We start from the raw sequence: 16,392 nt of genomic DNA, 5'->3' as shown, positions 1-16,392 counted from the left end.
AGGATGATATATGAGCTGTTTCGGGACATGGGTTAGGGAGCTAGCTACCTGCCTAGGACACTGGGCCACCAGCTGGGTCACCTGCTTGTTTTCTATTGTCTTTGGGTGAAGATCAGAGACTGGCGGAGCCAGAGGATCATGGGAAAAGGAGCTCTCAGGAACCGGCTCCCAGCCCTGTCTCCTGTCCTGCTGCCTCCTACAATCCTTCCTTTTCCCTTGCCTGTCACACCCTAGTTCTTTGGCACCCCATCTTTGGCTTGGATTCAGCTTCACCTCCCTTTTGCCTGTAGCCTTTGCCTTTAGTCCAGGTTTGGTCCACAGTGGCTGTGAGACTTGATAAACGGGGACGGGGACTCATACATACACACACACACACATACACACACACACACACACACACACACACACACACACACACACGCACGCATGCACGCATGCACACACGCTTCTCTGTATAAGTAATTACACAGTGCACATTCATATTAACACTTAGTTACGTGTCTTGTTGCTATGACAAATATTTGCAAAAGCGCTGGCCTGGGATTTTAATGTGCCCCTTGGCACGGGACAGCCGAGGTCCTTAATTGCACATAAATTTGCAGGCGATGTATAGAAGATGCCGTAAGGAGCAGGTTACGCTTCTCCCGCCCCTTCCTCTGCTTTCTCAGTGATGCTCTGACTTGCTATCCCCAAGAGCTTTAGGAAGGCCCAGGGTCCTCCAGCTGTAGCCATGAGTGGGGTTAGCAGCCTTAGTGAAGCCAGGAAAGGAGTTTTATTTATTCCTTTGGTGCTTTCTGTCTTACATTCGGGGCAAGGGGGAATATGGAGATACTTTGGTCAGAAGATGAACAAGGACCTGGCTAGATGGCGTCCAGCATCTGTCCTTCAGAGATCCCCTCTCTACCCTGGGACCATCCTTTTTAAACAGCTTGCCCAGGCCTCTTTTTGCCTGGGACACAGTAAAATGGCTGTGTGCACCATGTTGAGTGCATCTGTGGATCCCTCTCAGGGGTCATGGTGATGGAGTCATGTTCTGACTGCATCTCACAGATGTACAGACCGAAGCTCCAAATGTTAACGGGCTCAGGCCATGCGGCGGCCATGTTGAAGCAGGTGCATTGGGCTGCCCAGCCACACTCCTAGCCTCATTCCTGGTAGGTGTCACCTATAGCGATGGCCAGGAGTGACCATAGGATGAAGGAAGGGATGGGAAGTAAGCACACAGATGCTCTCAATGCCGAGGACTAGGCCATCTTCCTGGCTTGCGTTCCCAGGGGAAGGAGTTAGAACCTGGGCAGGAAGCAGTCAGGAAGCAGGAACCAAAGACCGAGGAAACATTCACTAAAGAGAGGCCAGTGGGAGCCTGAACATTAGCATAGGAGGGTGGAAAAGTGGCAGCCATTGGTTGGTTTCCCTTTGATCACCCAACATGATAAAACTGCATTGTCATAAAATACAGTCAGTTCTCATTATCCAATCAGTATTTGTGAATTTGACTCTTCTCTGAAGTTTATTGATAACCCCAGAGTCAATACCCGTGGCTCCTCTTCAGTCCGCTGCAGATGTATTCAGAGTAGTGAGAAGTGGGAGTCACCCAGTACGAGCCTTCTCAACAGAGGGCTGCGGTGAAGCTGCGCCTTCTTGGTGTCTCAGCTCCCGTGCTGTGAACATGTGACCTTCTTACGGTATATTGTGCTCTTGTTAGTAACCTTATGTTTGGAGTGACTCCGTGTGCAGTCTTGAAGTATGTAGAGGCCTGTGTGTGCCCGTTTCTGAGGCTTTGCTCTGTCTGGCAGGGGTCCCTGCTGTTGTGTGAGGAGGGGAAAATAGATCAGAGTGTGCCCCAGGGTGCTTTTAAATAGAAGTGCTGTGGCTTTTAAAGCCTGTGTTCTGATAGAGTGACTGATCAGAGTCTGTCCAGATGCTCTGTTCTTTTTTTTTTTTTTTTTTTTAAAGATTTATTAATTATGTATACAATGTTCTGCCTGCATGTGTGCCTGCCCACCAGGAGAGGGCAGTAGATCTCATTATAGATGGTTATGGGCTACCTTGTGGTTGTCGGGAATTGAACTCAGGACCTCTAGAAGAGTAGACAGTGCTCTTAACCTCTGAGCCATCTCTCCAGCCCCAGATACTCTGTTCTTGAGATCCTTTCCTCTCACCCCCACCTCCACCCCTGGGAGTGGTTCCACGTTGGCTGCCTCATATCTGTGGACTTCATAGAGTATTGCCGTGACTGCCAAGCAGCAAATGGATTAACCTCTGGCTACTTGTGGGAGTAGCTAAGAAGTGTGTCCTGGCAGGTGTGGTAGTGACTTTAACCTCAAGGGTAAATCTTCACCTTCCTGCTTAGAGTAGGACAGAGAGAAAGGAAGAGGTGGGGCAGGGGGCATGGCTTGCCTTCCTGCATACCCAAGGCTTGCTGTTTGTCCAACCTATGGGACCCTGTTTGTGGAGAGATGTAAACAAATGTTTATTCTCCCCAGATCGGACACTGACGATAGACCCCCAGATAGGACACTGATGACAAATCAACATAAGGATACACCCAAAGTCCAAGTTCATGAATCATTGAGTTTTATAGGGGCTACCTACAGGAGTATGGGTAAAGGGTTACAGGAGTAGAAATAACTCAAAGCTGTATCACCAAAGCCCACCCCCATGTGGGTGACAGCTCATGAAAGCTAGAAGCCTGGAGCACACTGCACAGCCCGCAGGGATGCGGAGTATCTTCTGGGCAGCTCAGCCTGTCTGAGTATCTTCTGGCTGTCCTTGCTGCTTATAGACACTTGAGGAGGGAGGAGCCTAGTGAATCTAGTGGTTCAGGGGCTTCTGAAGCTTTTGAGTTGTCTGTTTCCTGAGTATTAAGGGGCTTCCCTGCAGGGTGGAGTGATTCATCTTCCTTTAGAGCAACTCAACCGTCTTAATGTTGGGACCCTTCAGTACACTTCCTAATGGTTTGGTGACCCCAGCCATAAAATTATTTTCATTGCTACTTCATAGCTAATTTTGTTACTGTTATGAAACATAATGTAAATATCTGATATGTGACCCCTGTGAAAGGGTCACTTGACCCCCCCCCCCAAGGCATTGCAACCCACAGGTTGAAAGCCACTGTGTTAGAACATCCTAGTGATGGGACGGAGAGATGGCTCAGCGCTTAAGAGCACTATCTGTTCTTCCAGAGGTCCTGAGTTCAGTTCCAGGAGATGGCTCCTAAGCATTTGTAATGGGATCTGATGCCCTCTTCTGGGAGTGTGTGAAGACAGACTATTCACATACATTAAAAAAAAAAAAAAAAAAAAAAAAAAGAACATCTTAGTTACAATTGTTTTATCTCTGAGGAGAATGGTACACAACAGAATTTAAATTGAAAAAACTTTAAAGTGCTTGTTTTTGAGACAAGATCTCACTGTGTAGCTGTCGCTATCCTGAAACTGGTGATGTAGATTAAGCTGTCCTTGAAGTCTGACAGCCTCTGCCTCCTGAGTGCTAAGATCCAAGGCATGCACTGCCATGCTGAGGTAAAAAAAAAATTTTAAACTCACAACTATTTTTAGATTTTTGTTTTAAAAAGTTGTTTTTATGTATGTGTGCATATGCCACATGTGTGCAGGTGCCCTCAGAGACCAGAGGATAGTTTTGGATCCCTTAGAGCTGAGGTTACAGAAAGTTGTCAGCTACTGTGTATGGATGCTGGGTACTGAACTCAAATCCTTTGCAAGGGCAGCAGATACTCGTAACTGCTCAGCCACCTCTCTAATTCAAGCGAAAGCTTTGAATTTTATTTTTCTTTTAAGTATTTAAAAGATGGCTCAGTGGATAAAGGTGCTTGATGCCAAGCCTGATGGCCTTTCAGTGCCTACAGCCTACATGATGGAAGGAGACAATTGACTTCTACAAGTTGTCACCTGACCTCCACACTCATGCTTTGTGCATGTGCTCGTGCATGCGCAAACACACACACACACACACACACACACACACACACACACACACACACACACAGAAAATAAGAATTTAAGAAAAAATAAAAAAGGTATTTAAAGATAATGGAGCCAGGTGCAGTGTCTCCTGTCTGAGAGTTGCTTGGGAGGCCAGGCAGAACAGGAGGCTAGCCTTGCCCACATGGCAAGTTTGAGGCCTGTGCCTGCTGTATGAAGCTGTCTCAAAGATTTAGCCACAAATCCACAAATGCTCCTAAGAGGGAGAAAAGAGAACAGTCCCCCCACCATCCATGTCTCCCCTCCCCTTCAGATCCTGTTGATGGCTTTGGTGATAAATCTGAATTTCTTATGCTCTTCACAGGATGGGAGCTGTCGCTCACTCTGAGGGGTTCCTTGGGTGAAAGGAAAGCAACATCACATTTGTTCCCTTTGGTTTTTGGTTCTGCTTTGCTGAGTGACCCAGAAACCTGGGTCCAAGTCCTCTAGAACATTCTACAGATGACTAGATTGCCCATAGCCATTTGCACTCTCATCTGTTCCATATTCTCTCTCTCTCTCTCTCTCTCTCTCTCTCTCTCTCTCACACACACACACACACATACACACACACACACACACACACACACACGAACCAAAACAAACAAAACCAAACAGGATGGTTTTCTAAGAGAAGCCTTTCAGCTCTGTCACCTAGCAGGCAGTGGAGCAGGATACTAAGGTCATGTCAGGAACCACGTGAGGACTGGTTCTTCCCAGTCTGGAATCCAAGCAGCCTCTCCTGGGACCCTGAAGAGTCCCATCAACACCAGCTCCATGCCAGGTTTCAGGGTGCATCAGAACAACTGGTAACAGTCAGATGGCTGCCCCGCTTAAGTCTCAACTTAGAAACCTGCATGTCCTCAGGGGTGTTCCTGCCGCTGTTCTGGAGCCGGCATGTGGTACACACTAGGCAGAGGCTGTGTTGTCCTGGTCACAGCAACTCAGGACGGGAGACTGCTGGGCCAGCAGTTGGTAGCTGAAGCTGCCTCTGACTTCTTCAGTCAGAAGCATCGTGGCACCATGGCGGGGGCAGATAAAGGGGATCAAGGAGTGGGCATCATGGCACCCGGGGGGCGGGGTAGCATTGTAGCCTTGGTAGAATGTTTGCAGACTTCTAAGTGGAGCTTAAACTCTGAGAGGAAACAGGCGTGGTGGCGAATGCCTGTAATCCCAGCACTCTGTGAGGCAGAGGCAGGGGGATCTCTGAGTTCGAGGCCAGCCTGGTCTACAAAGTGAGTCCAGGACAGCCAAGGCTACACAGAGAAACCCTGTCTCAGAAAAAAACAAAAAAACAGAAGCAAACAAAAACAAACAAACAAAATCCCACAAAACTTGGAGATGAGGAAACCTAGCTTTCCTACTTTTGTTTTTCCTTTGTTTCCAAATCATGTAGAGTTTTTTTTTTTCCTTATCTGTTTGCACAATATACTTCTTTATCTTTGGGTGGATTCAGCTGTCTCCCAAAGGTTTGCTGAATCTTTATTTAATAATCAGGCAGTTAATAACTGAATGATAAAGTGGAGGGATTGGTTTTTAATCGAGAAAAGGAGTTACCCAGCCTGAAGAACAGAATTTCTTTTAAAGCCCCAATGACTTTCAGGTCTGTGTATGTGTTCTGTGCCTATTGCAAGTTTGTTTATAGCGTCTGGATTCCCAGCTGGTGACCACCAGATCGTGAGAGCCCACCTTGGCAACGCTTACACTAGCTTACACTAGTGGCTTACACTAGCAAGCAGTTCTGTTCTTGTTTGGTATTTGGAGGTTTGCGAGCTAATTTAATCTGTGTAGGTACCTTTGGGCTTTGTGCACAAGCGTCCCTGACATCTGAGACCAGCCACTTTTTCTTCTCTGTAGCTATCTCTGTGTTGATCAGGTGTTCAGGGCACGTGAGGAAACTGCACACAGGAACGGGAACAATGATGGGATCTTGAGACCTCTTCCAGCAAGGCTCAAAGTCTCTCCTATAGTTTGGGGATGATGTTGTTGATGACTTTTTTCCTAGTTAATAGCTTCTTCCTGCTGAAGTTCTGCTTGGGCCAAGCTTGAGGATACACTGCCTTTCCTCTTGGGTGCAGACTTCGCTATGTGAAGAGAGTGTGAATAAAACGAAGGAGAGGACTTGGCCCACCGTTCCCCTGCCCTACCTCCCACCTCTGAAGTCTTCAGATCAGCATGTTGGGGATGGTTACACACTCGCCACCCTGGGGGCCCCGGTGTCCCCCAGGTGTTGGTGCATCTCATTAGTGACTGGAAACATCTGGGTATGTGGCCTTTCTTTGGACCTTCCGGGAGGTTGCAGCTCAGGATCACAGTCCCCACCTGTCACACCCTAAGCCAACTGTCCAGTGTTTACCACAGCAGCAAGTTCAGAGCACTTTTCCTTTTTGCAGCTTCCTCTTCCCTTTCAGTCTGAGCTGAGCCTTTGGCCTCAAGGCCTGCCCTATTATGCGAGTGATCATGTGCACTTGGGGATTCGAGGATGAAAAACAACAACAACAACATAAAATCAAGAGGCTGTAAGAAAGGCAGTGTGCTAAATGCATTCCAGATGGTGATGTGAAATGGGAGATAAAATGCCCAGCTGGCCCGACAGGACATGATGTGTTCAGCTGGCACCTTGGGGGCCGTTATCACCCTCTTGTGACAGCCTGAGTCACTCTGGTCTTTGTCCTCAGACAGGGGCTTAATTTGGCAGCCCCAGCTGAGTTTTGAAATGAGATTTGCTATCAGTTCAGTGGGAACTCTGCCAAGATGGACTCCAAAGCCCTGAATGGGGAATCAGAGGCTAGCTGTTGGGGACAGCCTTTCTGCGTAGCTGGGCTATCTATCTGGCTATGGGTCTGCGTGCCAGTTGCTAAGCTGAATTCCCTGTTGTGGGTAGGTGGACACTGCTGCCTGATTGCTACAGGGACCAACTGTTACCCAGGACTTTGGCAGAGTACCAACTCAGGGATAGCAAACTGACGTGTAGGTAGTGAGTCCTAGATAGTCAAAGCTCTTGTCCAGCTAGATTTTAACATCACCTTCACTGAGGATAAACCCTGCCTGCCTGCTAACTCAATGGTGATTTAGGTCGTCTCCAGTTGTCAGGGGAAAAAATTTTAAATTAGGCTGGGGCATAGTGGCAGGCAGATCTCTGTGAGTTAGAAGCTACCCTGGTCTACAGAGTGAGTTCCAGACAGCCAGAGCTACACAGAGAAACCCTGCCTTGGAAAACAAACAAACAAAAGAAAGTTAAATTAAATTAGATTTTTTTTTTATCTTCCAAAATTAGGAACATTCTGCATGGATTTGAATTTGGCTTCTTGGTTACTGTACTATGATTTGGAAAATATTAATCCCTTACATAGAAAGAAGGGATAGTGGATATTTATAACCAGAAGGTTCTTTGTGTATCTCCCCCATCTGCCCATTTTCAGAGGACAGTGGGGACTACTCTAAAGGTGACACGAGAAGGTGGAAATAGATCTGAGTCCATTTGAAGTTTTCTGCCCTTCTCATGCTGTATTTGGCAGGCATCCCCAGTGCAGGCTGGGAGTGGTCCTAGGCAGCAACCCCCAGCTATGAAGTGCTGTCTTCCTGAGAATAATGTCTTTAAGATGGTCATTGCTGGTCATGTGGGACTAAGCAGAAGGAGGAGCTGGCCAAGGCTGTTGACCAGGAACTCCTTCCGCCTTCCTGTCTGCTGTAGCAGCCAGAGTTCTCTGCAGGAAGCAGAGAAGGGAGCAGGGATGCGCCTGAGGGCCTTTTCAGATCTAGGCCCAGGGAGGCGCTCTGGGTGTGTGACTCAAGAGCTGTCTCTCACAGCGCCACACTGAGAAGGCTCTGTGCCTGGCTGCTTCTTAAATTCCTGATGCTTGTTTGAACATGGCCGGCCGTTCATGCTGCCTTCATGTTGCGTTCATTTTGCCTGCAGATTCCATGGCCTGGCCTGTTTAGCACTTAGGCTCTGACATTACCAGGGCACGGAACACTTGTCCCACTTTCTTTCTTTTTTTTTTTTTAATTTATTTTTTATTTGTTTATTTAGCGTATGAATGCTCTATCTGCGTGAACACTTGCATGCAAGAAGAGAGCATCAGATCTCATTATAGATGGTTGTGAGCCACCATGTGGTTGCTGGGAATTGAACTCAGGGCCTCTGGAAGAGCAGACAATGCTCTTAACCACTGAGCCACCTCTTCAGCCCACTTGTCCCACTTTCAGTGGCCCAAGAGGCTGTGGTACCAGGTGAGGGATAGGAGTGGGCCTGTGGATAGCTTAGAGCCACATGGGGAGCCCAGCTGTGAGCTCATGAGGAATTGGAGAGGGTTTGAGGTAAGGTAAGATCCTGTCCAGACTTGAGTTGAGCCATTCCAGTGGCTCTGGGGACATGAGCCTAAGGGGACAAACCCAGCAGGTCACACCCCTGGATATCCCAGGAGTTCTGCTCTAAGAAGAGGAAGGCCTGGGCCACAAAGGTGGCTGGACAGAGAGGACTGATTCCGGAAGAAGGCGGTGGTGACTCAGTGGAAGAGGTGATGAGGGGTCCTGAGCCTCTGAGAACAGGAAATATCCCACAGTCCTGACTTCCCGTGCCAGTGTCCAGCCCTCAGAGGAGGAGGAGGAGGAGGAAGAGGAGGAGGAGGAGGAGGAGGAGGAGGAGGGACTAAAGAGCATAGAGATGGGGGGGAAGGGGGCTCTGCTGGGGTCAGAAGGGGTCACGGTGCCCAAATGTGGTAATGAGTCACTCAGTTTCTCTGTTGGGGCCTGACTATCTCAGTCATGGATGGGCCAAGAACTGGCTACAGTGGGAGGGAGGGAGGGAGGCTCCATAATTGGGCCGTTGAGTCACTTGTTTGGTGCTTTCAGCTAATGGGAACTGGCCAGGGCAGGATGGGTGTGGTTAAGGAGGAGGGGCTCAGTGGAGGGGAAGAGAGGAGGGCGCTGTCTGGTGACCCTTTGGGAATATGGCTGGTTTAAGGACAAGTGGGCTCTCCAGGCTACTAAGCTGAGGGGAGGTTGGCACTGGGTGATTCTGGAAAGTGCTCCATGGTGTCTTGGAAGGGACAGTAGTAACTAGAGTCTAAGGGCATCCTTTTAGAGCCTCAGCTGGGAGCTGTCCTCGGACTACAGATGTGAGGCCGTCTTCCCTACTCTTCTGATAACCTCCTTCACAACTCAACAAGGAGTACCCTCAAAGTAACAGAATTGCAAGCAACACCCGGGTCAGTGTAACCTTTAATTAAATTACCTCTTCCTGGAATGTGTAGTGGAGGGAACTCAGCCAACAGAGTGTCTTGAGAAAGCTGAAGTTTAGTCTAGCAACTTCCCCCCCTCCCTGAGACAGGGTCTCTTTATGTAGTGCTGGCATTCGACATGTAGACCAGGCTGGCCTTAAAATTCACAGAACTCCACCTGCCTTTCCTGAGCGCTGGGGATTAAAGGCATGTGCCCCCACCATGCCCAACAGCGGTTGTATTTTGCTGACTGTAAGCGTGGATCAGGGTTGTCCAGAGTGACACTCGGAAGGAGAATAAACAGGCCCCAGTAGTTTACTTTGTTCATGTGCTGTCCTTCTTTTATATTTCATTTTGAGACAAGGTCTTACTGTATAGCCTTGGTTGGTTTAGACCTCATGATGGTTTAGACCTCAGCTTCCCAGGTGTGTACCCCCTTGCCTGGCTTACCTCTCAGTTTTTATTTACTGTGGATTAGCTTCTTGGGGCCTACAAGGATCATAACTTTTGGGGCTCTTGTTTCCCCCTCCCCCCCACTCTTGTGAGGCCCTTGAGGAACTGGCAATGTGGCTTCCAGCTTAGGTTGAACTCCTGATATTTGGTCATAGCTCGTGGACACTGTAGGCTCGCCATTCACTGGTGTGATGATGCCTCCTGTTGGTAGCCTGGCTGGATGCTGGGTCACTGGGGAGCACAGGGCAGATGTGGGTGCTGTTAATGTAGAAACACAGCTCTTGGGGCTGAAGAGATGGATTAGCAGGTAAAAACACTTGCTATGAAGCCTGAATTAGTTATCCACTGATCTCCACATATGCATGCCATGGCAAATACAAAGACACATGTGAGCACATGCGCATATGCACACATGTGTATGTGTGCAAGCACATACATATACACACCAAAACAAAACACCACAGCTCTCACATCAAAGGGAATAAGAGACAGTTTATTTAGGTTACCCCAAATTCCATGGAGTCGCATGATGTTTCTATAGTAACAGAACAAAGAAAATCATGAATGAAGACGTTTTTCCAAATCCATTGGTGGGAACATCAGATAGTAAGGCACGAAGGTGCTTATGTGACTGTTAGGAAGTGGCCTAGATACTGGATGAAGAGGCAAGGCTGGCTTGCCAAGGGAGGAGCTGCCTGCCTAGGAGGTGGGCCTGTTATGGGAACAAAAGAGGTTGGGGAAAGCCATGAAGTGTGGGAGGGGCCGAGCTGGGGTTGATTCTGTGGAGCCTGCGAAATCGCCACAAGCTTTTGAGTAGGGGTGAGAATTCCCTTTCCAGAGCCTGGGGTTGGGCACCTGATGGCAGGGCCAGGGCCAGGGCCAGGGCCAGTCTGGAAGCCGAGCCTGCGAGGCTGGCACTCAGTGGGGCATGGTGACTCAGACACCAATGCTCCTATGGCTACTTGCCCCCCAGAGAAGAAGGGGGTCCTGCACCACAGACTGCAAAATCTCAAACCCCAGCTGCTTGGGTCTCAGGCCCTGCCTGCCTCTGAGTCACCTCTGAGGCCCTCAGCCACCCAGCTCCTGACAGGCAGCCATGCAGCTAGCTGCAGATGCCAAAGGGGGGGGGGGATAGTTAGAACCTCTTAGGCTCCAAGCTTGTGTTTCCAGGTGCACCCTTCAGGTTCCCTGAACACGGGCAGGTCCCCTAGCTGTCCAGGAGGGGGCAGACATCTACCACATGAAGGCTGCTTACCGTCATGATCCTTCTGGGCCCCTAGACAGGGGTGTCAGTCCCTGTACAGTTTCCTGGGTTACCCAACTTTTCCACCTATACTTTTCTGTCTCTTGAAATTTGAGGGCAAATTATGAGGAATTTACAGAATTGTGTTTTAATTTAATTCAGTGGCATTTACAGAACATCGCCACATGCACCATACTGTTAGAATACCTTTATATAACATTTCTTCAAGCAAACCTCAAACAAGAAAACACCGAGGGTCCCCAATGCTTGAGTAGTTAATGAATCTCCAGTTTTTCTGGAGCCAAGGGTGGGAGGAACTCGGCACCGGAGGCTGTGGCCTCCACCATGTATAAGTGGCGGGGGTGGGGGGGCGGCCCAGGGAGCAGCGTGCTACGTCTTTAAATAGTCCACTCCACAAGTGTGGGTGGGTTGGGTGGGGTGAGAAGGGACTGGTGAATGTACCATTAATGAGCCGAATTCCATTTGAAATAATTCTCCCATTGTGTCCCCAGCACCTCCCCATCTGCCGCCCATGCAAGCCTTGCTCTTCCGGCCTCAGAACATGCAGCCTCGGTTTCTGCCACAGATGGCCATGGAGTAGAAGCCCCCACTGTCTCCTGCCAGCCCCTGGCCAAGGGCATAAACAGGTAATCTACAAGCACTTCCTTCCCCTGTAGCAGCTGCCCAGGAAAACACAAGGCTGGGTGGTCTCTCCCCGTGCCTTGGGGAGAGCTGTGTTTAGGATGGCGCCAGCGAGACCCTGACGCCATGTCTGTAATCGCCTGGCTTCTAGCTTGTTCTTCTATAGCAGGGGACACAGTGTGTAAGGCGAGGACTCCCGAAAGGCAGAACCAATAGCCTGTGAGTGAGAATGTTCCCTCTGCAGGTGTCCACTCCTAGGAGACTGCGGGAAAGGCAAAACTAACAAGGACCGGGAAGTATTATGGTGGCCGGGGTGGGAACCGGAAGATCTCTACTATAAGATCATAGCCCGCCCTGCCCTGCATCTCGACTGTGGTCATGCGACTGTGTAGAGTTTATCCAAGGGTGACTGCTTCTGCGTCCCAAGGGACGCCAGAGCTTGCCTCTTGCTTTCTGGGTCCAGCAAAAGTGAGAGCTGCCCATTTATTCTGCGCCCGAGGCTCTTGGGCCTCCCGTGTGAATGGCGCTTAAGGTGACTGCGCTGTGCCTTGGCGTGAGTATTTCCTGGAAGCTCCACACCGGCACTTTTTGAGTCTTGTTCATTTGTCTATCTGAGTCCCAGCAGCGTGGGCTTGAGCTGCTCTCAGCAGGCACCGTGCCAGAGACAGGATACAGGTCTAGAACACACAGGCTGCGTGGCCCTCTGGAGCCTTGAGGTCTCTGGAGCCGGAGACTGAGCAATTAGATTGTGATGCAACGCCCCCTGCTCCCCCTTCCCTGCCACTCTCCCTCCTGTCCCCCCCACTCTCCCCCAACTTTCCCCCCCCCCCACTCCTTTCCCCCACCCCACATGATGCCTCAGCAGGTTGCATTCTGTGTGAGCTGAGGGCACTGGGGGAAGGAGTAGATATTGCCTAGGGAGTTTCTGCACGTGTGAGGACCTTGGGGTGGCGGAGGCACGCACGGCAAGGGGAGCTGAGCTGAAAGGTCTGTAGAGTGTAGAAGCCAGAGCCTGGAGCTGCTCGTGGGGGGTGGATTGTGGCTCAGCCTTAAGAACTGTGGTCTTTATCTTTGTTTCCTTCGGTGACACTTTTATTAATAGTTTTTTTTTTTCCAATATAGTTTTGGTTTACAAAAGAACCTAAAAGATAAAACATGACATCCCGTTTATCTAACCCAGGCCCCTAGTTCCTTCTGCTAAGATGCTAATGGTAGTGTGGTAATGTGGGACTGGGACTGACCCTGTTTCTTGTTAGCTGCCGTCTGTCTCTGTTACTCGGAGTTCTGGAGTTTGTCTTTAGTGTCCTTTCTTGGTCTCAGATATCACTCAGGTGCCCCTTGGCCTGTCTTATTTGGAGACTTTGATAATTATAAGAGTTTTGCTCAGAGTGGCACTCAGCTAGAACTTGGCTGGTATCTTTCCTATGTCTGGACTGCAGCCGTGAGTTTTGGAGGAAGAAGATGGAGTTAAAATATCTTTTTCTTTAATTTTTTTTTTTTTTTAAAGCTGAGGCTGGAGAGATGGCTGAGCAGTTAAGAACACAGGCTGCTTCTGCAGAGGCCCCAGTTCAGGTCCCAGCACCCACATACTGGCTCACAACTGCCTGTAATTCCACTTCTGAGACATCCTCCACCCCCTGTTGGCATTGCATGAACATGGCTCACTTCCATGCAGGCAGAATATTCACAAGCGAAGCAGAGGCAGGTGGATCTCTGTGAGTTCGAGGCCAGCTTGGTCTACCAAGTGAATCCAAGCCAACCAAGGCTACACAGAGAAACCCTGTCTCGAAGAAACAAACAAAATAAAAATAATTAAAGCCTGGGGCTGGAGAGATGGCTCAGAAGCTAACAGCAATGACTGTTTTTCCAGAGGACCCGGGTTCAATTCCCAGCAGCCACATGGCAGCTCACAACTGTCTGTAACTCCAAGATCTGACACCCTCACGTAGAGGCATACATACAGGCAAAAAACACCAAATGCGCATAAAATAAAAATAAGTAAAAAAAACAGACAAACAAATAAAGCTTTTGTTTTAAATGTAAAGCATATACCATGGTGTTTATGTGGAGGTCAGAGAACTGTTCTGTGATGCTGTTTTTCTCTTTCCACATTTACATGGGTTCCAGGGATTAAGGTCAGGGCCCCAAGCTTGTGCCATAGGTGCATTTGCCTGATGAGCCAACTCTCTGGCCTAAAGGTATTGTTTTTGTTGTTTTGTTAATAAAACAGAGGGTCCTAGTGTCAGCACAGTGATGGCTGTTGGTGCTGACTTGGCTGTGTGGCTGCATAGCCTGCCTCCCTGTCCTGTAGCTTCGGGGAGGATGTTACTGTGTGCAGCCCCCATTGAGGGTAGGGAGCCACTCTCCGTTCTGTCAGGGGGAGACCTACATGAATTATTTATGATCCCTAAGCATGGGAGGCTAGCCTCTTCTCCCCCACTTACTAATGTACTCAATCACTTATTTATGTCAGTGCGGACTCCTGGGTATATATTTTATACTTTGGGCTCCAATCCAAGGCTGCTATATTTTTGTTGCACACAGCTTTAGCCCTGGGCTTCCTTGCCTGTCTTTTTAAGTGTGTTCAGAAGCCCCTGGGCAGGACAGTGATGTGATCAGATTTGCATTTTTAAGAGGCCTTGGGAGCTGCCTGTCAGGGCAGCAGACACTTGAGGATTGATGGGTAATGTGTCCTGAGGCTCCATCCTTATCCTGCCTCTTGGCTGTACCAGACACGGGCCTGCTGTGCTTCCCTCACCTGTCTAAGTGTGCTCTCCATCCCCTATCTCCATGTTGCTAGTCACAAAGCCAGGGCCTCCATCCAGCTGTCCATGTAAATCATGTCGTCCCCCTTCCTATGGGTCCTTGGATGGGCCAATTCTAGTAGCAACAATATACAGATTAGCACTTCATCTCACTGAAATGGGAGTCTCGATTCACCAGCCTGGCCAGACTCTGAGGTTCTCTTGGCCACAGGGTGGGGGTGGGGGGCTATCACCCTGTTCTGTTCCCATTTTCCATGGCGATTCTTCTGCTAGGGCCAGCTGCCTCCTGTGTTCCCATGGTCCACAGGCAGCTGCAGGCCCCCGTGGCTGTGGCTTTGTTCTCCATGTTAGGGCTTGGAGGCGGGAGAGGCAGCAGTGAGACCCGGTGTCCTGGAAAAGGCACAGCTCCTGAGTTCTGAGGATGCTCTGTTCTTGCAAGCCTGCTGGGTACCTTCTGCAGCCTCTCCTGCTTCTGGAGGCTGCTATGGACATGCTGTCACAACCCCACACTTGAGGCTAAATGGCTTGCTTCCCCATTCCCTTGTGCCCACTGGTGATCGTTTGGCCATATGCTCGAGGAGAACAGATGTGCCTGGAAGAGAGAGGAAGGGGAGACCACTTAAGAGAGGGCTCGGCGCTCTGCTGAGCAAACCCTCCTGAAGCTGTGACTGCTACGTCTTGCTTCTGGCCACACTCCTGTCTCCTTCGGCACGGCCCTCTTGAGGTCTTTCCCTGACCTTCCAGTGCTGTTGGGAGAGCTATGAGAGGCTGAGGCAAGGCTGGGAGCCCAATTGTCAGAATCTTCAGGAATGCAAGTTGAAAGCCCTTGTTCATGCTAGTGCAGCCTGAGCCAGCCTTGCAGACCTTGGGCCAAGAGCTTGATAGATTGACACGTAGGCCCTACTGAACTTCCCTGAACTCAGACCTGACCATCTCACTGTCCCTTCTGGGGACAGCTATTTCTTAAGAACCAGTGGCTTGGAAACCCGGCCTAGGACTGCCTACCCGAACAGGCCCAGAGAAAGCAGTCGGGAAAAGCATCTCAGCTTTCTCAGGGACAAGGTCGGTTCCTCAGTGTCAATGCAGGAGGCCCAGAGAGCAACACGCCATGGAAAACGCTGCCCTGAACCACGGCCGTGCGCTTGCCAAGCTTTCTGATAAACTGTTCCCACATGGCCCAAATAGCTTCCATCCCTCAGGAGTTTTTCCCGGCCACGAGGAGAGCAGCAACTCCTTTGCTTCTCTTCTAAGCTGAGACTGGAGCTCCTTGGGAACCAGTGTCTAGCGTCACGCTCAGCCCCTTTGCCAGCTCCCCACCTCAGCAATTCATTTTGTAGGTAGAGTCTAGATTGGGTTTTGTTGTTGGTTGTTATTATAATGATAAAAGGCAGGGTAACGTTATAAAAAAGAGACATCTATTTAATTAACTGTTTTGGAGGCTGAGCGGCCAAATAGCAAGGCACGGGTTCTGGAAAGCACGTCCCCTAACCCCCTTGGCTGCTACAGCACAGAGCATCACATGCAAAGAGTCTTGTCTGTGTAGTCTCTGCCCCTCTTAGGAAACTACCAAGACTTAATCAGAGGGCTCTCTACACTAATATCTGAGCCTAAGTCCACCCCAAAGGCCCTGCTCTCTAATTCAGTATCCACTTTCTTCACACTGCTAACTGTGGCTTTGAGGATGAAGCTCGTGTGTGGGTTTGTGGGGACGGACCACACACAAACCACAGCAGACCCGCGCGATCCTCTCGTGCCAGGGGAAAGGCTGGGTTGTTGTGGATGAGGGTCTCTGTAGGCTAGAGTCTGTGCCCTCCAGACTGGTAACTACTCCAGTGTGCCATAAGCCAGGTCCTAGCCCATGTCCTGTACTGAGCTCCTCTGTTTCATAGCATCCTGGGTGTGAACATACAGTGTAGTCTGTCTGTCTCCCCCCATCCCCCCCCCCATGCACCCCCCCCCACACACACAGAGACAGAGAGAGAGGGAGAGGGAGAGGGAGAGGGAGAGAGAGAGAGAGAGAGAGAGAGAGAGAGAGAGAGAGAGAGAGAGAGAGAGAGAGAAACAGACAGACAGACAGACAGACA

At 49.8% G+C, this 16,392-nt stretch overlaps 1 protein-coding gene across 15 annotated transcripts in view; it reads left to right on the top strand.

Moving 5' to 3' along the window:
• Nucleotides 1-16,392, top strand: part of TACC2 (transforming acidic coiled-coil containing protein 2) — a 217,279-nt gene that overhangs the window by 110,205 nt on the left and 90,682 nt on the right. For 12 of the 15 annotated variants that reach the window (XM_084772662.1, XM_084772666.1, XM_084772668.1 and 9 more), the window contains one exon: nucleotides 11,414-11,548. The exons of the other annotated variants lie outside the window; for them this stretch is intronic. In XM_084772662.1, the coding sequence (XP_084628788.1) occupies nucleotides 11,414-11,548 (135 nt within the window). The remainder of the gene's footprint in view (nucleotides 1-11,413; nucleotides 11,549-16,392) is intronic. 15 annotated transcript variants of the gene reach the window in all.

This window comes from Acomys minous, assembly GCF_964271855.1.
Source record: "Acomys minous genome assembly, chromosome: 2".
Classification (NCBI taxonomy): Eukaryota; Metazoa; Chordata; class Mammalia; order Rodentia; family Muridae; genus Acomys; species Acomys minous.
The sequence above is the reverse complement of the archived record's forward strand: the minus strand, read 5'-3'. Positions and strand labels throughout refer to the sequence as shown.